Source organism: Orcinus orca, chromosome 2, assembly GCF_937001465.1.
Source record: "Orcinus orca chromosome 2, mOrcOrc1.1, whole genome shotgun sequence".
NCBI lineage: Eukaryota > Metazoa > Chordata > Mammalia > Artiodactyla > Delphinidae > Orcinus > Orcinus orca.
The window spans coordinates 80,842,286-80,866,916 of NC_064560.1; the positions used below are offsets into that span (position 1 = coordinate 80,842,286).

General features: G+C 45.5%; 1 protein-coding gene and 1 long non-coding RNA gene across 2 annotated transcripts in view; one reads left to right on the plus strand and one right to left on the minus strand.

Annotated features, from left to right (window-relative positions):
- CHRNA7 (cholinergic receptor nicotinic alpha 7 subunit) overlaps window positions 1–24,631 on the minus strand; it is a 120,901-nt gene that overhangs the window by 46,021 nt on the left and 50,249 nt on the right. Inside the window, exon 4 of the mRNA XM_004285278.3 lies at window positions 16,198–16,307. Coding sequence (XP_004285326.1) covers window positions 16,198–16,307 — 110 coding nt within the window. The remainder of the gene's footprint in view (window positions 1–16,197; window positions 16,308–24,631) is intronic.
- On the plus strand, window positions 23,326–23,772 carry LOC125963675 (uncharacterized). Its single transcript, XR_007476022.1, has 3 exons — window positions 23,326–23,424; window positions 23,512–23,578; window positions 23,741–23,772. It is a non-coding gene; the product is annotated as an uncharacterized LOC125963675 (long non-coding RNA).

Here is a 24,631-nt window from a genome sequence, read left to right on the forward strand (position 1 = left end):
TTGACATGTTCATACTCATTGTTATTCATTCTTTAAAAGACACTTCTTAAAAGTTCCTATAGCCAAGATTAATTTAAGAGTGTTTTCTTAAAAAAATTAAGTGGACATTATACATACATATATACATATTACTGTATTACTATTGCTTTGTTGATAAATTCCACTTTTAGAGCTTTGTGATGAGAGAACAGAAGCCATGTGATATCTACATTTTGGAATACACTAGATATTATTATTTGCCTTATGTATTGAGGTGCTCCTGTGCTGGGTGCATAACTGTTTAAGAGAATTCATCACCACCAAAGCAGCTTTATGACAAATGCTAAAGGAACTTCTCTAGGCAGGAAACACAAGAGAAGGAGAAGGCCTACAATAACAAACCCAAAACAATTAAGAAAATGCTAATAGGAAAATACATATCGATAATTACCTTAAATGTAAATGGACTAAATGCTCCAACCAAAAGACATAGACTGTCTGAATGGATACAAAAACAGGAACCGTATATATGCTGTCTACAAGGGACCCACTTCAGACCCAGGGACACATACAGACTGAAAGTGAGGGGATGGAAAAACATATTCCATGCAAACGGAAATCAAAAGAAAGCTGGAGTAGCAATTCTCATATCAGACAAAATAAACTTTAAAATAAAGACTATTACAAGAGACAAAGAAGGACACTACATAATGATCACGGGATCAATCCAAGAAGAAGATATAACAATTGTAAATATTTATGCACCCAACATAAGAGCACCTCAATACATAAGGCAAATGCTAACAGCCATAAAAGGGGAAATCGACAGTAACACATTCATAGTAGGGGACTTTAACACCCCACTTTCCCCAACGGACAGATCAACTAAAATGAAGATAAATAAGGAAACACAAGATTTAAATGATACATTGAACAAGATGAACTTAATTGATATTTATAGGACATTCCATCCAAAAACAACAGAATACACTTTCTTCTCAAGTGTTCATGGAACATTCTCCAGAATAGATCATACCTAGGGTCACAAAACAAGCCTCAGTAAATTAAAAAAAATTGAAATCGTATCAAGTATCTTTTCCAACCACAACACTATGAAACTAGATATCAATTACAGGAAAAAAACTGTAAAAAATACAAACACATGGAGGCTAAACAATTCGCTACTTAATAAGCAAGCGATCACTGAAGAAATCAAAGAGGAAATCAAATAATACCTGGAAACAAATGACAATAAAAACACGACGGCCCAAAACCTATGTGATGCAGCACAAGCAGTTCTAAGAGAGGAGTTTACAGCAATACAATCCTACCTCAAGAAACAAGAAATATCTCAAATAAACAACCTAACCTTACACCTAAAGCACTTAAGAGAGAGAAGAACAAAAAACCCAAAGTTAGCAGAAGGAAAGAAATCATAAAGATCAGATCAGAAATAAATGAAAAAGAAATGAAGGAAACGATAGCAAAGATCAATAAAACTAAAAGCTGGTTCTTTGAGAAGATAAACAAAACTGATAAACCATTAGCCAGACTCATCAAGAAAGAAAGGGAGAAGACTGAAATCAATAGAATTAGAAATGAAAAAGGAGAAGTAACAACTGACACTGCAGAAATACAAAGGATCATGAGCGATTACTACAAGCAACTCTATGCCAATAAAATGGACAACCTGGAAGAAATGGACAAATTCTTAGAAATGCACAACCTGCCAAGACTGAACCAGGAAGAAATAGAAAATATGAACAGACCAATCACAAGCACTGAAATTGAAACTGTGATTAAAAATCTTCCAACAAACAAAAGCCCAGGACCAGATGGCATCACAGGCGAATTCTATCAAACATTTAGAGAAGAGCTAACACCTATCCTTATCAAACTCTTCTAAAATATAGCAAAGGGAGGAATATTCCCAAACTCATTCTATGAGGCCACCATCACCCTGATACCAAAACCAGACAGAAATGTCACCAAAAAAGAAAACTACAGGCCAATATCACTGATAAACATAGATGCAAAAATCCTCAACAAAATACTAGCAAACAGATTCCAGCAGCACATTGAAAGGATCACACACCATGACCAACTGGGGTTTATCCCAGGAATGCAAGGATTCTTCAATATATGCAAAACAATCAATGTGATATACCATATTAACAAACTGAAGGAGAAAAACCATATGATAATCTCAATAGATGCAGAAAAAGCTTTTAACAAACTTCAACACCCATTTATGATAAAAACTCTCCAGAAAGTAGGCATAGAGGGAACTTAACTCAACATAATAAAGGCCATATATGACAAACCCACAGCCAACATCGTTCTCAATGCTGAAAAACTGCAAACATTTCCACTAAGGTCAGGAACAAGACAATGTTGCCCACTCTCACCACTATTATTCAACATAGTTTTGGAAGTTTTAGCCACAGCAATCAGACGTGAAAAAGAAATACAAGGAATCCAAATTGGAAAAGAAGTAAAGCTGTCACTGTTTGCAGATGACATGATACTATACATAGAGAATCCTAAAGATGCTACCAGAAAACTACTAGAGCTAATCAATGAATTTGGTAAAGTAGCAGGATACAAAATTAATGCACAGAAATTTCTTGCATTTCTGTACACTAATGATGATGAAAACTCTGAAAGAGAAATTAAGGGAACACTCCCATTTACCACTGCAACAAAAAAAATAAAATACATAGGAATAAACCTACCTAAGGGGACAAAAGACCTGTATGCAGAAAACTATAAGACACTGATGAAAGAAATTAAAGATGATACAAACAGATGGAGAGATATACCATGTTCTTGGATTGGAAGAATGAACATCGTGAAAATGACTATACTAACCAAAGCAATCTACAGATTCAATGCCATCCCTATCAAACTACCAATGGCATTTTTCACAGAACTAGAACAAAAAATTTCACAATTTGTATGGAAACACGAAAGGCCCTGAATAGCCAAAGCAATCTTGAGAAAGAAAAATGGAGCTGGAGGAATTTGGCTCCCAGACTTCATACTATACTGCAAAGCTAAAGTAATCAAGACAGTATGGGGTTTCCCTGGTGGTGCAGTGGTTGAGAATCTGTCTGCCAATGCAGGGGACACGGGTTCGAGCCCTGGTCTGGGAAGATCTCACAGGCCGCGGAGCTACTGGGTCCGTGCACCACAACTACTGAGTCTGAGCGTCTGGAGCTTGTGCTCTGCAACAAGAGAGGTCGCTATAGTGAGAGGCCTGCACACCGCAATGAAGAGCGGTCCCTACTTGCCGCAACTAGAGAAAGCCCTCGCATAGAAACAAAGACTCAACACAGCCAAAAATAAATAAATAAATTAATTAAAAAAAAAAAAAAAGACAGTATGGTACTGGCACAAGAACAGAAATATAGATCAATGGAACAGGATAGAAAGCCCAGAAATAAACCCACGCACATATGCTCACCTTATCTTTGATAAAGGAGACAAGAATATAAAATGGAGAAAAGACAGCCTCTTCAATAAGTGGTGCTGGGAAAGCTGGACAGCTACATGTAAAAGAATGAAATTAGAACACACCCTAACACCATACACAAAAATAAACTCAAAATGGATTAAAGACCTAAATGTAAGGCCAGACACTATCAAAACTCTTAGAGGAAAACATAGGCAGAACACTCTATGATATAAATCACAGCAAGATCCTTTTTGACCCACCTCCTAAAGAAATGGAAATAAAAACAAAAATAAAACTAATGGGACCTAAGGAAACTTAAAAGCTTTTGCACAGCAAAGGAAACCATAAACAAGACGAAAGGACAACCCTCAGGATGGGAGAAAACATTTGCAAAGGAAGCAACTGACAAAGGATTAATCTCCAAAATACACAAACAGCTCATGCAGCTCAATATCCAAAAAACAAACAACCCAATCCAAAAATGGGCAGAAGACCTAAATGGACATTTCTCCAAAGAAGATATACAGATTGCCAACAAACACATGAAAGGATGCTCAACATCACTAACCATTAGAGAAATGCAAATCAAAACTACAATGAGGTATCACCTCACACTGGTCAGAATGGCCATCATCAAAAAATCTAGAAACAATAAATGCTGGAAAGGGTGTGGAGAAGAGGGAACCCTCTTGCACTGTTGGTGGGAATATAAATTGATACAGCCACTATGGAGAACAGTATGGAATTTCCTTAAAAAACTAAATACATAACTACCATATGACCCAGAAATCCCACTACTGGGCATATACCCTGAAAAAAACAAAATTCATAAAGAGACATATACCACAATGTTCATTGTAGCACTATTTACAATAGCCGGGACATGGAAGCAACCTAAGTGTCCATTGACAGATGAATGGATAAAGAAGGTGTGGCACATATATACAATAGAATATTATTCAGCCATAAAAAGAAACAAAATTGAGTTATTTTGTAGTGAGGTGGATGGATCTAGAGTCTGTCATACGAGTGAAGTAAGTCAGAAAGAGAAAAACAAATACCGTATGCTAACACATATATATGGAATCTAAAAAAAAAAAAAAATGGTTATGAAGAACCTAGGGGCAGGACAGGAATAAAGACGCAGAGGCAGAGGAAGAGAATGGACTTGAGGACATGGGGAGGGGGTAGGGGAAGCTGGGATGAAGTGAGAGAGTAGCATTGACATATATACACTATCAAATGTAAAACAGATAGCTAGTGGGAAGCAGCCGCACAGTACAAGGAGATCAGCTGGGTGCTTTGTTTCCACCTAGAAGGCTGGGATAGGGAGGGTGGGAGGGAGACGCAAGAGGCAGGGGATATGAGGATATATGTATACGTATAGTTGATTCACTTTGTTATACAGCAGCAACTAACACAACAATGTAAAGCAATTATACTCCAATAAAGATGTTAAAAAATAATAATAATTTCCCTCTAATATTTGAGGAAGACCTTATTAACTTAGCCCAAATTTGTTTCTTGTTACTGTAATTTTTCACTTTGAGGGATTCTAAAGGTTTTCCCTGTATTTTGGATATTTTAATATTTCAGCATGATATTCAAAATATATGTCTCTTTTTGTTTCTCTCCTTAGCACTAAGTAGGCTACTGATACTGAATAGAGGAATACAAGTATCCCATTTCAATTCAGGAGGAAAAAGACAGAATGTTTAGGACATCATGTTAGAACCATTTTCTACCCTTTAAAGAAAAGTAAAGTTAGACCCTTACCTTGCACCATTAAAAAAATTTAAGTAAAAAAAAAAAACCCACAAAATGAAAAGCAAAAAGCATTAGAAAAGCAAAAAGCATGAGAAAAAACTAGAATAGAATGCATGTGTAATCTTCCAGTATGGAACCCAAAGCCGCAGTGATACATAATGAGAGTAACAAAAAGATCTGATTAAGAAGGTATAGTCTATCTTCAATAAAACACCATAAATCATGCTAAAAGATAACCTGAGTAGTTTAAATTGGATAATCCTTCATGATAGATTGATAGGGAAAGTGAAGGAGAAAAGAGAATGATAAACTCTAGATATTTGCATTTTATGACCCATACCCCTCACCCCTGCCCCAAACAACCAGAGTTCACTTATTTTTTGTTTATTGCTGTTGGGAATGGATCTCTTAATCCAGAGCTGCGACTGCCAAACACTAAGGCCTCCAGTGATTCCCTACTGTACCAGGGTCACAGCCCCCAACACTGCATCCACTCGCTCTAATTTGATGCCTTCCATGTGCTGTTTGCCACATTTACTTTTAGGAATCAAAGATGTGAATAGTACGTGGTTCTTTTGACAGAGCTCGCTGGCCAGAGGGGAGGAACCTGAGTGTTAAACTGGATTTGCACGTGATGTAACGCTGAGAAACACCAAGTCCTCTGAGGCCCACAGCATCCCAGAGGCAACAACTGCACTGGACATCAAGGGCAGAGTCCTGGAGGAGAAGCCCAGCTGGACTGGTCTGAATGCCTTACTGTACTTCATCTTGGCCTATTATCCTGTTCTTTACCCCCTCCCTTGAATTAAATAAAAGCAATGTTTTGGGGGTCCTGCAACATTTGTTCCCTTTCAAGACTGTCACCCATGGTCCCCCGCTAAGAGCTCCGTGCCATGGCCTCACCTAGTGTTTCCCCCTGAGGTGCCCTATCCTGTTGGCTTCCAGGTCTTCATTTAACTGTTGTCTCCCTGTAGCCACTTGTCCTAAGTGAGAGGACCACATACATTATTATCTAAGCTGGGCCACTCTTAGAAGTGAAAGAGGCACAGTTAACAGCTGCGCCAGGACTGCCCCTGGCAGACAGGTCCAGTCTGGCCCCCTTCCCAGGAACAACTTCTTCCCCCGCCACTGGATGAGGGTCTCTCTCCTCCAGATCTTGCCCGACCCCTGACTCACATCATCTGTTCTGTAAGATGATCTTCTGAGCCCCTGTCTTACACCCATGACAAGACTGTCAAGTGCCGGGAAAAGTCAAAGGTTTGGGAGTCAAGGCCTTGGTCCTGTGTCTCAGAAACAGTTTCCTTAATTGCGAGTGAGGGAGAGTAATTCCACATGGCTTCACTGCAATCAGGAATCAGATCAGATCAGCCCACCAGGATGAAGTAATGTGTAACTGATTACAAACGACTCAAGGGCAGTGAAGGTGTGTCCTCAGAAGATTCCCCTGAGCTGCACAGACAGCATCGGCTACACACCGGCCCAGAGACCCTGCCCCACAGCCCAGTTCCTCCAGATTTTGACACATGCCATAGGCACACTCAGCTTGACCCAGCCCCTGCACAGCTGAAGTCCCGGGCTTCGGGGGAGGACCAGCACCCCGCCCCCATGTCTTGTCCCTGTCAGTCACCACTTCCTATGCTCTCCTTCCTCTGTACAGATGGCCCACAGCCTGGGTAGGCAGTGGAGATCCCACAGGGACCCCACAGCAGGCTGAGAGGGGGGCAGCGTGAGGGCTGACCTTGGCCTCTCCCTTCCCTCAGGAGGCTCCTGAGGATGACTGAACTCCCCATTGAATTCCTGTCTCACGTATTTACTACACAGACCCTTACAGCTGAGTTGGCTCCATGTCTGATATCACGAAGATCAATAAGCTCAACTCCCAAAGCCAGGCTCTTGGGCTGGCTGGGTCTTGCAGCCCTCAGGGTGCAGGGGGTGGGGGACTCCATGGGCTGCCCTGGCGCCACAGGTAGGAAGAGACTCTTGCCGGGGCAGCCCTGGATACAAAGCTATCCCTAGAAAACCCAGCTGGCTGCAGCGCCCAGATCTCTGTTTGAAATTCTACTCTAACTCTCACCCAGCAGTTTGCATTTTGTCATTCCACGCTGGCTGGCAAGGGATTTGGTCCAGGAAAATTCGGTTGTCGGATGCTGAGAAAAGATCAGCAAGAAGCGATGTATGAAAATCCCCCAGCGGCTCTGAAACTGGGAGGAGACAGGCTCACGCCTTCCAGAGGGCAAGAAAAAAAGGCTGAGACAGAGTGGCCAGAGAAGGTCTGAAAGTGGAGTTAATTCTCAGGAAGCGAGAGGAGTGATTCCACTTTGTCTAACTTGTAGAAAAATAAAACACAAGAGCTCTAAAAGCACAGCTAGAGGCAAGTACATCACACTCCAGAGTCAAGCATGCCCTGCTGGGTAACCTCGGGCAAGTGGCTGAACCTCTCCAGGCACCAGTTTCCTGCCCTGAGAAACATGGATGCTAACACAGACTTTGAAGCCACCCAGCCCTTTGCAGAAAGAGTGGAGCAAAGCAGGGGCACTAAAGGTCGGCTAGTGACAGTCCATGCTGTGCAGAAAGGCTGGGCTCCAAGTCAGTATGAGGCAGCCGGGTCTCTGGGATCCCAGCAGCTGAATGAGGATGCACGTCCACGTGTCCTCCGTCCCCGGATTTTACCAAGATGCTGGAGGAAATGACAGAGTTCAAACACGTCCACTGCCGTAAGCTGGGAGGAGTGTGCAAGCAGAGAAGAACAGATAATAACTTCCAGACAAATAACCATGGGATGGGAATCAGCTGCTAGCAAGTCAAAAGGAGAATATGAATTAGGATTTTGACAGTTATTCAGAGCAAAAAAGGAAATGCAATTCTACCAAGAGGCTCAGAGGCTCTCCTGTCTCATTCAAAGTAAAAGCCAAGACCTGGGAGACTTGGGCGGCACCTCCAGTGTCTCTGAGCCTCTCCCCTGCCACTCCTGCCACCCTGGCCCCTTCTGCTCCGAGGACAGATCTAGATGACACGTTCCTGCCTCAGGTTGATCAAAAAAAATACATTTTAAAAAGATAAAATCATGATACTTACACAAATATAAAATGAACATGTGTCAAAGATTTTTTTTTTCAGTCATTAGGTAATGAGGGCAACAGCAAGGCATCAAAGACCAATTCTAAGGAGCAACCAAAGAGCAGACATGGACACTGGTGACCAGGAATGCTGATTCCGTCTATTCACAGAAGAGTCCACCAGACAGAATTCATTTGCTTCTCTATGGACTGGAATTATCTCCACCACTACTGGTTCTCGAACTTACAAAGGTGAAAGGTAAGTCAAAGACCATGACCTACTGAGTCTACTAGAGCATCTGATAACCTAGAGGGTGCAGGTGACCTCACACAGAGATGTCACAGACTCCTACTCATCTTTCTCTCCTTCACCATTTTATTTATTTTATGATGATGATGTTTTGCATTTCAAAGCCTTTCACAACCTTTCCTGACAGGCCTGTGCACCTGTTCTTTCTGCCAAGAGCATTTGCCTCCCTGATGCTCTGACTTCTTCCACAGCCTCCCTCTAGCCATTCTGCTGGTCTCACACCCCACCTCTGGCTCCAGCACATGTGAGGCTCTCTCCCCAATTATCAAAGCCCCAAAAACCTGGGGCTGATCATGAGAGCATGATGCATGCTCTCCCCTCCCTCTCTCCCTTCCCCTAGAGGGCTGTCCATCTTGATCGCTGCGATGTCCTCAGATCCTAGCACACTGGGTGATAACAGCATGTAAGCCTTCATTAAATATTGGTTGAGTGAAGAGACAAACGAAAAACAAACATCAACAGTGGCAGGGGTGAGAAGGGGGAGGTTTGGATGGACAAAGTTGGCAGGTTCCTCTCACTTCCTAAAAACTGCTCCACCCTCTTCTCACCTCACCTTATCTACAAACAGCCTCCCTCCAGGTTAGGTCAGAAGATTTGATAATGCAGATGCTATCACAGCACACCCTAAAGCCTCCTTCTCTAAGATCCAAAGCTGAAAATTACCTTTGCTCAACTGGAGTTTCCTGCCGTAACAAGAGCTGCCACTGACATCCTTTCAGTGATGCCTCCTGCCCTGACCCCCACCCCCAGACCAGCCACGGCTGTGTGATAGGCCTGGGAGCATCAACCTGGGAACCTCCTTGTGAAGCCAATAGCAGCGACAGCACTGAGTCTAAGGGATTCACTCCCTAAGATCCCATCCCACACGTGGACCACTGTGATACCATGACAACGCATGCTGCCCAGGGGAGCAACTGCCACTCACAAGGATGCAGGTCCCAGCTGGTCTCTGTTACCTTTGCCACCTGCCTGCCTCCTCCACTTTGCCTGAGTCCCAAGATGCTTTCCCATCACTCACATCACTGCTGCCCTTCCCCCAGGAGCTGGGATTGGACCTCCAATCAGGCCAAGGTGAAGACGACTAGAACTTCAGTGGGCCACTCACCTGCACTGAGCTGACGATGCTGACAGCTGTCCTGCCCGTGCCTGAGGCCCTGACAGCTGCCCATGCCAAGAATCGGCAGCCCTGACCAAGGCTCTGGTTTGTGCATGGGACAGGCAAACAGAATGATACCCCTGGAAGCAGCTGTCAATCTAGGACAGAAGGCAGTTGGCAGATAAACATCCCGGACGTCCCCGGTGGGAATGGGCCCTGTTGCCCACAGCAGTAGCTTTTTGACGCATCCTGTATTGGTTTCCCTCCCTCCCTGGTCTCACGTCCTCTCTCAGACAATGTGCACTTGAATCCTTGTCTTGATTTCTAAGGGAATTTAAGACACTTGGGAAGAGAATAAATTCTATTTCACTGGTGACTCACTGATCAGCACAATTACAAGCCCTCTTGGGCTGGATCACACTGCATGCACTGCCCTCTCCCCAGGGTCTGCCATCAGCCACAGGGTCAGGGAACATGTGACAGAAAGAGGGCTGGAGCCAGAAGCCTGCAGCCTCAGAGCCAGACAGGTGCCTGCAGACGTGCAAATGTGGTTTTGCACAGCCTGTGAGAAAGAGATGGTTGACACCCCTCGCTGTCCTAAAAATACAGAGCCAACAAAAACATCAGCAAATTACCTTCATCAACAAAGATTCCATTATTGTCATGGGATTTTCTGAAGAAACAGCTCAAGAACTGAGAAGCCTGGAGAGGCTGAGGCAGCCGCCCATGGTTGCACAGTGCAGGAGTGGCCAAGACGTTGCTGGAGCTCAGGCTTTCCTCTGAAAAGCGATGCTGATACCAGCCAGGACTTTCATTCCGCCCACAGGCATTGTAGCTTTTCCCTTGGTCAGTCTCTTGCATGACTCATTCTGAGGGAAGCCAGCCACCACACCAGGAGGACATGCAGTCCATTAAGAAGCCCATGTGCATAAGAATTAAGGCTCCCAACTGAGGGCCAAAATCAATTTGCCAGCCATCTGGGTTGTTGGGATGCCCCAGTCAGGCTCCTCGCTGACTGCTGCCCCAGCCAGCACTGGGCTGAAACTTCACGAGACCTGGAGTCAGAGCACCGGGCTGGACCCCTCCCCAAATCCCTGACCCACAGTGAAGGGGGGAAGTCACAAGGATTCTTATTTTAAATTTTGGAATGATTTGTTCTGCAAAGACAGGGACTGCAATAAACACCATTTGTCCCAGTTAGGATTGGTTGGGGTTCCTTTACCTGATGGTTCGTATTTTTTATAATTTCTGGAAAATTCCCAGCCATTATTTCTTTAAACACTGCTTTTCCCTCATTTTCTCTATTAGTTCTATCTTGGACTCCAATTAAACACTTTAAGGACACCTCACTCTATTCTCCAAGTCACGACATTTCTCTTATTTTTCATCTTTTTGCATCCCTTTGCTACATTCTGTGTAAATGACTTAAATGTGCCTTCCAGTTCACTGATCTTCTCTTTATTTGTGAACCATCTGCTATTCAACCTATTACACGTTTCAAATTGATCTATAATTTACAAGAAGAAAGCACAGATTTTTGGTGTGTGGTTCACTGAATTTTTTTTTTTTTTTTTTTTTTTTTTTTTTTTTTTTTGGCTGTGTTGGGTCTTCATTGCTGTGCGTGGGCTTTCCCTAGTTGTGGAGAGTGGGGGCTACTCTTCGTTGCAGTGCACGGGCTTCTCATTGCGGTGGTTTCTCTTGTTGCAGAGCATGGGCTCTAGGCACGCAGGCTTCAGCAGTTGTGGCTCGCAGGCTCTAGAGTGCAGGCTCAGTAGTTGTGGCACACAGGCTTAGGTGTTCTGCGGCATGTGGGACCTTCCTGGCCCAGGGATCGAATCAATGTCCCTGCACTGGCAGGCGGATTCTTAACCACTGCGCCGCCAGGGAGGTCCTGGTTCATTGAATTTTGATGCAGATTACATTCATGTGACCATAATCGCCATGAAGTCAAGATACAGACACTCCCATTATCTCAGAAAGTTCCCTTATGCCCCTTTCCAGTCAAATGTCCCTCCCAGAGGCAACCATTTTATTGATTTGTATCCCCTATTCTAGAACATCAATAAGCGTAATCATACAGAAGATAAAAACCAAAAAAGGGGAGGAAATCGTAACAAGCCATCCACAGTTGCTACTCACTTTGAGCAAGACTGTGTTCAGACAAATCCTTGAACTGCAAGGATCCTTGAAAGTAAAGCAGAACAAAGCAACCAAGAAACCACTGGGCTCAGCATCTAGCAGGGATGGTTTTATCAGTGCCCGTCCTCTCCTCAGAGCCACCCAGCCAGCTGGCCAGCAGTGGTAACTTGTTCACCATCCCTCAGGGAACTAAAGCAGTGCATCCCAGAAATGATGCAGAGATGGCTGTTTTGCAGTGACCCAGCCTCTTCAAAGCACAGGAAATGTATTCTATCTCAAAAACCACGTGGGGCTCGCACTTGGACTACAAAATTGAGCTGGAAGAGAAGCAGAAATGTAACATACATGTTGGTGATGTTTCCCCCTGACCTGAATCAATGCTCCCTTCCAAACCACGGCTCACACAGAAGGACGGCACGTCCCCTCCTCAAGGAAGCACGCCCAGCCCCATCACACACACATAATGAACTATCGCATGCACCCACTGAGGAAACGTACTATTCTGAGACCCTCTGGCTGGTGGAAAGCATCAAGTTCAACATCTCTCAAAATCCTCCATAACAGAATAGTATCGGCAGGTTAGGATCTTACTGAATTCAGGCCTGTTTTTGCTACTTCCTGTGTCAGTTTCTGGACTCAGTCACCCAGTCTCACATTTTCCAGGCTGCCAATATGACTTCTCTCCTTCCTTTCTTCCCTTTGCTGTCCTTAGCGGCACTGGCATCACAAAGATCATCCCCTTTGCTCCTCCTCACACCTGGGCCCTCCCTCCGTGCTTCCATCTCATCTGTGCACAAATATTAGTCAGGTGCTTTCCAGGTGCCCAGGAGAGGGGGCAGAACCTGCGTGCTACTGGGCACAGGAACGCCCTTCTAGGAGATCAGGTGACAGAGAGAGGTGTCTGGAGCCAAAGGGGTGTCGAGTTGAGGTCTGGGGGCAGAGAGAAGGGTGACTGTCCCATGCCGAGAGGGGGCATGTGTAAACAGTTGGAGTCGGGGCACATCCCTGAGCTGACGGACAGCAGGTGGAAGAGGAGGCTGCGGGGTGGGGGGTGGCGGGGGGCCCACACACAACTGCGGCAGGAGGAGTGGCAGCGGAGGGAGGCTAGCCCATGGAGGCAGGGATAACGGTGTCACCCTGCGTCTCCCCCTCCTCCTAGCCCCACAGGGCGCCCTGAGCTGAGTGCTCCTTCATTATGCACATCTGTTTTGGTCCTTCCACTCCTCCCAGTCTTTACTCTGACCTTCCTGTGTCATCACTGTCCCCTCTCAGCCTGGACAGCTGGTCTCCCCAGGGTAGCCTCCCCGCCTCCCTCCCTGGTGCCCTGGATAAGGGGACAGCTGATTTCTCCTCCCTCCTCCAGGCTGCGTCCAGATCTACTCTGCCCAACAGGACCACCAGGTAAAGGGCTGACTGGTTTCTCACGCTCAGTCCCTAAGGGCCCCGGAGCCCCCACTTCCTGCCTCTCCTGTGTTGCCAGGCCACGTGGAAGACCTTCAGGGAGGGAGGAGACAGCCGAGCTGGCACAGGTGCAGCCCCGGCTGAGCCCCCACCCACGGCACCATCACCACCACTGCCAGCCCTGGCGGTGCATCCCCACATCCCAGCTCATCTGAGCCCCGGCCCGTTGCCTTCCGCCAGCATCTCACGGAGCAGACAAGCAGCCACGCGGGCCCAGCCAGCCCACAGCATGGCGAGAAAGTATCTGCGCTGTGTTTTTTCCTTAAGCCACTAAGCTCAGGGTCAGTTGTTAATTTGTTAAGCAGCAAAAGATAACTGGCGCCGTGTCTACGACTGGCTTCAATATCTTCCGTAACCTGCTTAGCCCTCGCTGTGCTCACGTGGACGCGCAGCCATATAGTTAGCAGTTACTTCAGGTAAAAAGTCCTATATCTCATTTCTCGGAAGAAAACTAACGCAGAAGAGGAGGCAGCCTCTACAGATCCTGTGGCAGAGGCTGGCAGACTCATTCAATAGGAATACGGGACTGAGAGGCAGGAGGAAGATGGCTATTTGGAGCTTCAGGGCATACAGGAGAGGAAGAAGGGGAAGCATTACTCCTGGGAGCCGGGTCCCAGGTGTCATCCATCAGACGGAGACTGCTGTATCTTTGCTCCTTGAAATTCAGGTATGTATAAATACTTGGTAACTCTTCAAAGTATTAGGAACTCCAAACATTTTTTTTTTTTTTTTTTTTTTTTTTTTGGTACGCGGGCCTCTCACTGCTGTGGCCTCTCCCATTGCGGAGGACAGGCTCCGGACGCGCAGGCTCAGCGGCCATGGCTCACGGGTCCAGCCGCTCTGCGGCATGTGGGTTCTTCCCGGACCGGGGCATGAATCCGTGTCCCCTGCATCGGCAGACGGACTCTCAACCACTGCGCCACCAGGGAAGCCCCAGAACTCCAAACATTTTATTTATTGGGGTTTAAGGTCTTACAGATAAGCCATAAGACCCATCTCTTAAAGCCTCATTCTTAAGATTCTACCATATTATAGTATTTATTCTTGATTTCAGATAAAAAAACTGAATTGAGAATAATGGAAAACATTATTGGTATTTCTTTTTTAAATTGTCAAACCCGTCTTACTTGAAGCAGAAATCCTCATCATCAGGCCTGTGAGCACACGACTGCCATTAGTGAATGTTTACTCTTTGCCAAGTACCACCCAAGCATGCCACGTACATCTGCAGTCATCCTTCCAAACTCTGCAAGGCTGGCATTTCCCCCACCGGGCAAAGGAGGAATCTGAGACTTACAGACATAGTAAACATTACGGTTAAGATTTACACCCAGACTTGTTCAATCCTAACCCTTTGTCCTTAAGCAGTCAACGGCAATGCCCCTGTAATAGGCTGAATTGTGTTCCCCCAAAAGTCATCGGTTGAAGTCCTAATCCACATGCCCAAGTATCTCTGAGTGAAACTGTATTTGGAGATAGTCTTTAAAGAGGTAACTAAGTTAAAATGAGGTCACTAGAATAGGCCCTAATCCAACATGACTAATGTCTTTATAAGAAGAGATGAGAACACAGACACACACAAAGGGAAGACCTTGTGAGGACATAGGGAGAAGGTGGCCATCTGCAAGCCAAGGAGAGAGGCCTCAGGAGAAACCAACCCTGCAGACACCTGGATCTGGGACTTCCAGCCTCCAAGAGAAAATAAATTTCTCTGAGAAAATAAATTTCTGTTGTTTAAGTCACCCAGTCTGCGGTATTTTGTTCTAGCAGCCCTGGGCAACTAACATAGCCACCCCCAGGAAACAGATGAGCCAAGGAGAAGGCATGGGGACTCCTGTGCTTCTACTCAGTTGGGATCACTTACTCTGACCTGAGACATCTTTCAAAGCTCAGCTGCCTGAACTAATTTAAGAAACTGAAGAGTGGCAGCAAATCAGAAGAGGTGTAGTCTTCTAGAGACAGGCCCAAGGATTCAAATGAAATGTGATGTCAGTAAGAAAGAAAAACAATTAAAAGGGAAAACAAGACTTGGAATACCCAGCCTTCTGGAAGGAGCCAGTGCAGGACAAACACATCAGCTGGTCCCGGGGGGATGACCGTGGGCAGTGGCCGATGGCAGCACGGTTTCCTGAGTCAGGAAGGTACTCGGCTTCCTTCTTGTCCAGGTGGGACCAGAGGCAGCAGCCATCACTAGGAAATACCTTACTTGTATATTAAGCTGGTTATCCCATCCTAAGCCTTATTAGAAAGAAAGGCGCTGGGCTCCCTTTTGTGACTATGTAGTTTAGCAAATAATTTAATGCTTCTAGAAATTTACCCTACCTGGATATCTGCCTTCTGGGCTTCCACTCTACAAATCAGACAGCTTTGGATGACTAATGAATCCTTCCTTTCCTGACCTCAGGAGAAGAACGACATTTATTAGAACATGACTGTCTTCCATCAGGTACAAGCTTCTGAGTGTGGCTAGAGATGACAGTCTCCTGTGCTCAGCTGCCCCACAGGGCTCTCCCAATGCCCAAAGGACACTGCATCAAATGAGGACCTGGGCTCCAGAAAGTGGACCTCAGCCATGAGTCCCGTTGACCAGCAACTTCTCATGCTGTGACTGTAACTGCTGTCATTCAGGGGCAAAGGTATGACCACAAGCAAAAATGTCTCAGTGCCAACATGCACACAAGTACCTACACACCTGTAATGCACAGCCCTGTGACATGGCCGTCGGGGGCAGTGTGCTGGGTGCTGCAGGCCTGCGTGCCAGGACAGAGAACGCTGGACATGGGACAGAGCTGCTTCCTACAAAGCCTCGTGGGGATCCACAGTCCCAAGTTACAGATAATGTACTGATATTGCTATAAAATACTCAAATATGTTTGATTGTTAAACTCGTCCAAAAATAAACTCATTTTTCTCCTTTGTCCACTGTGCTTACCTGTTGTAGAGGAGAATGTCTGGCTTCCAAATCTGGCCATCTGGGAAACGAACCGTCTTCACGCCTGGATACTCTGACATATTCCACTGTAAATAGTGATCCATCCAAGACTGACAAACACAGAGGGCGGCATTAGCAGCACTTTGCTTCCTTGCCTGCTAATATATCTCATAAGAGATTATTAGATAAGTTCAAAACCAAAAAGAGTTCCAGACACTTATTTACATAATTGAGTTGCTATCTGTAAAATATATGGAAACTGGGAATTAAATAACCCCTTACAAAATGACCATGAATAGCAAAAAAATCACATTTAAGATCCTGCTGTCACCATGACCACAGTCAGAGGGTAGCATTAAAGTTAATTCCAGTTCACTGAATGCCCCCAAGCCTTCCCCTCCCATAGCAGATGGGTTTTTTCCTAGCCAAATAAAGAACTGTCTTGCCTTCAAAGTTTTCCATTGTAAAGACACTTTGGACAAATAAATTCATTATTTCAATTAGAACAAGAACCAAGCTGGAAAAATGAAGAATATTTATTTCCATGAAACAACTTCGTGCAGCTGCGGGGGTACCTCTCAGAAATTTCTAAGGCACTGTTTTTGGATTTGAATTATTATTTTCATGTAGGAATAGTGCTTCTGACACCACAACTCAAAAATGCAAACATGGGTGTTGGCAGTAAAACAATGAATCAGCACATGAGGGTACAGGAAATATTTATAAACACGTGAACACAGGTGCATCTCTTTGGGGCTAGGCCTGAAATTGGCTCTTGAGGGGTCTTTGTGAGATGAAGGCCCATGTCTGGGGTCCTCCGCGCCAGGACTATGCACCCCAGAGCTACCTGGGGTCCACTAGCTCTGTAAAGACTGCCCAGGTAGGACCCCACCTGCACTGCTGGACAACCAGCACCACCCAGCCAGGACCGCAGGGCTGCTGGGTTTGGACTCATCAGCTCCTACAGGTGTGCATAATCAGAGCAGACCCAGTAAAGGCCCCCATCCTGTATTCAGTCCCCCTGGGGCCACCTGCTCTGGAGCTCAAACTTTCTCAGATTAAAAGGGTATGTGATGCAACACCCCAAGCTGGTCCAGGGACAACTCCCTATAATCAATCATTATTTCTGCAGCAAAACATGCATATTTTTACTGAGAAAATAAATGCATATCAATATCAGTTTGATGTAAAGTTATAAAAACAAAAACAAACAAACAAACCAAAAATCCTGTCATGTTCAGAGTTGCTGAGATTTGAGAATTGCAGCCAAGGGGCTGTGGGTCTAGAGCTACTGAAACTTGCAGCAAGGGTCAAAGGGCATGTCCCAGAGATCCCACCATCCTCTGGAAAGGGCAGGCAAGCATCCCAGTTCTGGGTCTACCTGAAGTCAGGCAAGAAGGAATATGCAGGCAAGTAACAGCATTTCACAGCCATGGACCATGGAAAGGAGGGTGTATTGCTACCTAACGTGCTGAAGTATCATCTGGGGCATTTAGGATAGAGACCCACCAGGCCGATGTTTCTAATTAGACATGTGCAGCTGGGGAGGGTCTCTCCCACCCTCACCCTGCTGTGACAGGACAGCACAGCACCCAGAAAGAGCCAGACCTGTTCGAGCGGTTTTGCAGGAAGGCCTGGGTACCAGCCATGCTGTGTCCGCTCCAGCAGCTCCAACTCTGCCCCATTTGCCCAGCGCTCCCTTCTTTCCTCTCCCTTGCTCTGGGCATAAGCCTTCATGTGCCCAACATCTGTGCTTTCCTGACCAAGTCCTCATATCCAGCCCTGGGATGCTTCTCTGGCAGCTGATTATCACAGAGCCTTACACTGTCACCTTCCCCACCATGCTGCTCAGGGCCCCAGGGCCCCAAGAACTGCCCAGGAAGCTAGGTGTGGCAGGCAGACACCCATCTCCTCTGCCTGCTGAAATGATGGCCACAGGGCAAGGGGAAGCAGGGAAGAGGGAGCACTCTGTTGGTCAAACTCAAACCTCTCCTAAGGGTACCTGATCTGAGCTGCAGGAAGCCTCCCTGGCAATTCCTCACCCCTCCCGTCTCCCCAGCTCCCTGTGCCCCAGGACATGTATCCCGGCCATCCTGCTCACTCAGTGTCTGCTATGTGTACCATGCTCACCAGGATGCCAGGATGCCAGCATTACTATTCCTATTTACAAGAGAAATCTGAGGCCCAGAGAAGTGATATATTTTTTGTTGGTCACTGGATCAGGATTCAGAACGGCAAGCTGGGTGACTCCTGGGCTCTACCGTGGTTGGTTCTTCCCATCCAATCTGTCTGCACAGGCAGATTCTGCACCCCAACAAGGTGGGCTGCTCATCATCCCTGAAGGCACTGCGCTTCTGGGGCTCTTCCTTAGTCCAAAGCCAAGCTGGGTCTCTCCCACCCTCACAGCAGAAAGGGGGGCTACCGGGAGCTTTGGAATCAGACAGGCGGGTTTGTACCAAGGCTCCGGCAGAGAAGTACTGAGCTCTAGCAGGTAAACCACCCTCTCTGTGCTGCAGTTTGCACGTATGTGTCACACCTCATCAGGCGCTGTAAGGATGCAATGAGATAGTGTCACAGCAGGTAAGTCACATGGCCCTGGGAGGCACATGATACATGATGGCTTTAAAAGGAAGAGGGAACCCTCCCTTTCACAAAATCTCAGAGGACATGAGAGCTGTAATAACTGAGCTGCAGCCAAAGGTGGAGAGAGCAAGGGCCAGCTCAGTGTCAGGAGGTGGATAGAGCAGGAACCTTGGTGCTGCGTTGTCCTGGATTTGCATGAAGATATCTTAAGAATGGATGTGGAGGGGCTTCCCTGGTGGTGCAGTGGTTGAGAGTCCGCCTGCCGATGCAGGAAACACGGGTTCGTGCCCCAGTCCGGGAAGATCCCACGTGCCGCGGAGCGGCTGGGCCTGTGAGCCATGGCCGCTGGGCCTGTGTGTCTGGAGCCTGTGCTCCGCAACAGGAGAGGCCACAACAGTGAGAGGTCCGCGTACCGAAAAAAAAAAAAAAAAAGAATGGATGCGGAAAGGGGCCCATAAACAAGTGGGGGGGGGGGGGAGTTTCTATCCTCCAAAGTACTGACTGCCCACTCAGATTGCAAGGCCCGGGAAGGCAGAGGCACTGAGCAAAATCTGTGCACAGACAGCAGCTGGCACAGCTTCCACACGTGGGCACCTGGAAACAGGCATGAACCTAGAAACGCCAACCCTCCCAGAGCTTCCCGTCAGAAGAGGCTGCACTTTGCATTCTCTCCCTATTTCTGTGTGATTCCTCCTCATTAAGTCATCAAGATACGATTACATGGGATGCTTAAGGGGAAACGCAGGGGAGGAAGGGGCCCTTGATCTAAAATGCACAGTAAGAATCCCACTCTTTCAGGGGTCTGAGAACTGGCCCTATTACAACCTGCCTTGGGCCCACAGGAAACTCTTTTTAAATGTGTGTGTGCACACTTGCATGGAAATATTTAATTCAAGAAAGAAAGAAAGCAGAGAGTGAGAGCAAGTGAATGAAAGAGAAGAAAGGGAAAGTTTACTTCATTTAAAAAAAATACAGTATGGTATAATAAGAAATATATTTGGTCTTTTTCCTTGGTTCCTGGCACAGAGCTCCTAAAACCCTGGGAACTTCCTGAGTGATCAGATGTCTTTTAAGCATATTTTTTATACTAATGAGTTGGCTTAGGGTGGGGCCCCTAGTCAGCCTCAGGTCAGCAGAATGCCTCTGGTCACCGGAAAGATCAACCCTGCATTAGAGGGTGGGAACCCTTATCCCCACCCCACCCCTATCTCTGGGAAGAGAAGAGAGGCTGGAGACTGGGTTACGAAACTCTGAACAATAAGGCTGATATTGTAAAGCAACTATACTCCAATAAAAATTAATAATAAATAAATAAACAAATGATGCTGTTGGAGCAGGAAAAAAGAAAACAAGGCTGGTGACCACATCATGGTGCAGGGACACAGTGGCTGGGGTGGGGAGACAGAAGTTCCACTTCTCGCCTCATACCTGCCCTGGCATCTCCTCCCTCAGCTGTGCATGAGCTGCATCCTTTATAATAAATTGGAAACATAGATGAAGGTTTCTCTTGAGTTCCAGGAGCTGTTCTAGGAAAATACTGTACCCAAGCGGGGTGTGGTGGGAACGTCCAATTTGAACTCAGCTGGACAGAAGTGTGGGTTGCCTGGCTCCCCCATCTGCAGTTTGTGTCTCAAGTGGGGGCGGTTTGTGGGACTGAGCCCTTAACTCGAGGGACTGCACGCTAACTCAGAATAAAACTGAACTGCTGGACACCAAGGTCGAGTCCCGAGAATCACAGAACCAGCTATTGGATGGGCAGACGCCAAGTGCCTGGTGTCAGGAAACACCTCACACACACATGCTCTGAACATTCTTTCCGTCAACTGTTTTGATCTCAGAGGAAGAGAGTGGGCCTCCTCCTTCCTTCTGCCCTAAAACTTTCTTCTCTCAGTGGGACACAGTGATTGAAACACCACCCTTAACCGTGGGTTACTCTTATGGCCCTAAGCAAGCCACCGACATCTCATCTATGAGCATAACGTATGGCATTTCTATTTGTCAGAGAAAAGTGATAAAGAATGCAGAAATGAAGAAGGTAAGCATTTTAGAAATAAATATGGTTTAGAATCTAATCCATCATTAGAATTAGGAGGTAAAAAATAAGCATAAGAAGGATGGGAAACCTGAAACCAGAAGAATGGTCAAAATTCCAAAATTAAAGACAACAGATTTTTTTTTTTAAAGCAACTACAAGTCCCTGGATGGCTCAAATGTCTCTTTAGAAACTGAAATGGCTTCTCGTAGATTAAATCAGATTATGTCTGACAGGCCTCCCCAAATGATAAAACTAATCTGCCGAGAAAATACACTAACTGCTTCCTCCTCCTGTGAATATAGAGGTAAACAGAAAGATCAGACACGTTCTCTTCCTTCAGGTTATCTAAATAACTGGAAAGTCCTACAAATCAAGGGCAGGTAAGAGAAAGGAAAACACAATCAACAAACTGTAGGTCAAAGAGAATGTTTTCTCTGTTTCTCTTTTTGAATGTATAGAAAATCCATCATTTGTATAATATTGACCTCAGAGTTGAAATACCTAGAGAAAAGATTATGTGGATTCAGGTTTTCAGAACAGGAATTCAGCAACATGAAATGAGAGGAGAGATAAACCAGTTGCTGAGAGCAATTTCCTGGGTCCTCTGTCCCCTCCTGTCCACATTTCTGCCCTCCCTCCCTGGGGACTCTGGCCTTGACCGTCTTCAGCATGGAGCCTCACTTCTTGTCTGTCCCCATAGCTGGGGCAGGCGAGGCTGGTCACCAGTTGGGAGAACACAAAGAGCAGGAATCAAGGTGGTCGTCTTACACATGGCTCTGGGGCAGCTCCCAAGCCTTGTCGGGGTGACATCTGAGTTCCCCATTGGCCATGCTATGGCCACAATAGGAATGCCATGGCTTTCCAGATGGAAACACTGGGTAGGGCAGAGGTTAGATAACTTTTAAGGTCTGCTCTAAATCCAAGATACTTGTGATTCCTTAAAATTCAGCTGGGAGCTACTGTTACAACTGCTCCATGAGCTACAGGTGCCAGATAAATGTGCCATCCAGCTTTTTAAGGACATGCGCTACGAAGGCACCCAACTTGTTTTCCACCTGGAGAGAAGCACTAATTAGCAAGGTCACACCTAGAGACACTCAGGCTCCCTGATCATCACATTCAGAAGAGTTTGTGCCTTTCCTCCTCTCCCTCCCATTTCTGTAGAGCAGAGATTTCTCCCACCTGCCAACTCCACGGTCTACACAGCTAGCCTGCCTCCTGCCAATTCTCTAGGGAGGTACTTGGTCTTGATATTTGAATCTTCTTTAGAGTGTAAATTACACAGCCGGACTGGAAATGGTTTGCAAGTAGAAACTGGGTCTCATCCTTTTCTGGGCCCCCCTTACATGGCCTAGTTCAATGCTTTCCACAAAGCAGGTGCTTGAAAAGATTAGTTGAATAGGTACATGAGATTAAAAAGTGAGTTTTAAAACAAATGAAGCTGCAGGTGCCTCTGCAAATGCAAGTCTTAATTAGAAATACACTGTGCTTGAAAGAAATTTAGAGGCCTCTGGTGACATCCTCCAAAGCAAGGATGTTTATTTATGGAGAACCTGAACTCAATGCAGTAAGTAATAATCCAGTTACATTTTTCCTGGAAACCAACACCCTTGTAAAAATCACCAAATAATATACATTGCTGAAGATCAATCACTTACTGAGGGCTAAGAAACAGAGACTCAGGGAAACATGACCTGACATGGCAGGGGCAAATTCAGTGTCTCTCTCTCTCCAGGAGAAAAATGTCCACAGCAGCTCTGCACTTTAGAGGGCTTGGGAAACAAGCAGTTTTATGTAAAAAAGGAAACATTTGCATTATGCCCCAGGATTCCCAGAGCTATACCTTACATGACAGTCCTGAATGCAGGGGATGGGGGCGGGGGCTGCAGACCTGAAGGCATTACTGGCAATTTATTGACAGATACACTCTCAGAATCTGTGCATTGCATTGTATGCAAATACTTTACCTTGAAAGAAAGAAAAAAAACCCTCTGAACTCTTGAGATCTCCATGAAATATGTGGGTGAAAGGGCACCACTGTCCACTATTCTACTTTGAGATGCATTTAAAAATAAACTAGATGAATAGATTCCCAGATATGGGATAAAGCAAGTATAGTAAAATGCTAATTATAGAATCCAGGAGGCAGGTATATGGGTGCGTGCTATAAATTCAATTTCTTGGTATAGTTGAAAATTCTCATCAAAATAAACTGGGTAAAAACATTACTCATAATATGTAGTAACCTGGGGGTTAGTGCTTTGCTTACACACAGCCAGATGAAGGTGAGTTTAAGTGAGAATGCAAGTGGAGAGATTGAGGACAGTAGGGCAGGGGTCACTGCTCAGGGGAGCCTTGCCATAAAGGTTAAGAGGAAGCAGGAAGTCACCGGGCGGATTTATGGGGACAGACTGCATCATGTCTGTATGCTAATGAGTGGCTCACAGACACTATTATGATGCTCCAGGCGATAGGGGCAGTTGTGAAAGCCCAGCTCTCAGCAGGTGCCAGGAGACAGAGCCAAGCCCACTGAGGAAGGGCTGGCTTCCAGGGGAACACAGACCCTGTACCCCTGGCAAAAGGAGGGAAGCTGGAGTCGGCGGGCACAGGTGTGCAGGTGGGATCCACACACTGAAGAACGTTGCTTTAAATCCTGCAGGGGAGACTCTCAAAGGTTCCTACTTTATTCACTACAGGAAAGTTCTGCAAGGGGTCTGAGACGTAGCTAAGGGTACCCCTGGGACAAACAGCAGACAGTGTGAAGTAAATCCATTTTCTGTTTTCTATCCCTCAATGTCCACTTGTAGCCAACTAAAACTCACCTGCCCAAGAATTGCCTGGGAGCATCCTTTGCCTCCATGTTGAAGGATCCCCCTCCCACTTCACAAATAAAGACCTATTTCCCTTTTCTCAACTCTTACCTAGGGACACTGACCCAAGAAGCAAGAAAAAGTCCATTCAAAATACCAGTGTCTATGTCAATTTTGTTAAAAATTTGGGTGACAAATACTTTCAAAGGTCAGATGCATTTTAATTCTTTAAATTTTTGTTTTCAGCAAAATTGAAGGAGAAACTAATCAAGTTGTCCACTGATACACGTTGATGAAAACTCATTATTTTTGGCATGTAATCTGTAAGAAGTTCAAGGAACTGAGTAAACCTGTTGTTACAAAGTACCTTTCATTCTGAACTATACGTTACTATATCTATTTTTAAAAGTTATAGAATTGATAGTGAAATCTGTATCGATGTCTCAGTTTTAGCAATAAAAATGTCATCTATGAATACATTAATGCATTTAAAATAAAGCCCCATCTTTTTTTTTCTTTTTTTATACAGCAGGCTCTTATTAGTCAACCAGTTTATACGCATCAGTGTATACACGTCAATCCCAATCTCCCAATTCATCACATCACCACCACCACCACCACACCACTTTCCCCCCTTGGTGTCCATACGTTTGTTCTCTACATCTGTGTCTCAGTTTCTGCCCTGCAAACCAGTTCATCTGTACCATTTTTCGAGGTTCCACATATATGCATTAATATACGATATTTGTTTTTCTCTTTCTGACTTACTTCACTCTGTATGACAGTCTCTAGATCCATCCACGTCTCTACAAATGACCCAATTTCGTTCCTTTTTATGGCTGAGTAATACTCCATTGTATATATGTACCACTTCTCCTTTATCCATTCATCTGTCGATGGGCATTGAGGTTGCTTCTACATCCTGGCTATTGTAAACAGAGCTGCAATAAACATTGGGGGGCATGTGTCTCTTTGAATTATGGTTTTCTCTGGGTATATGCCCAGT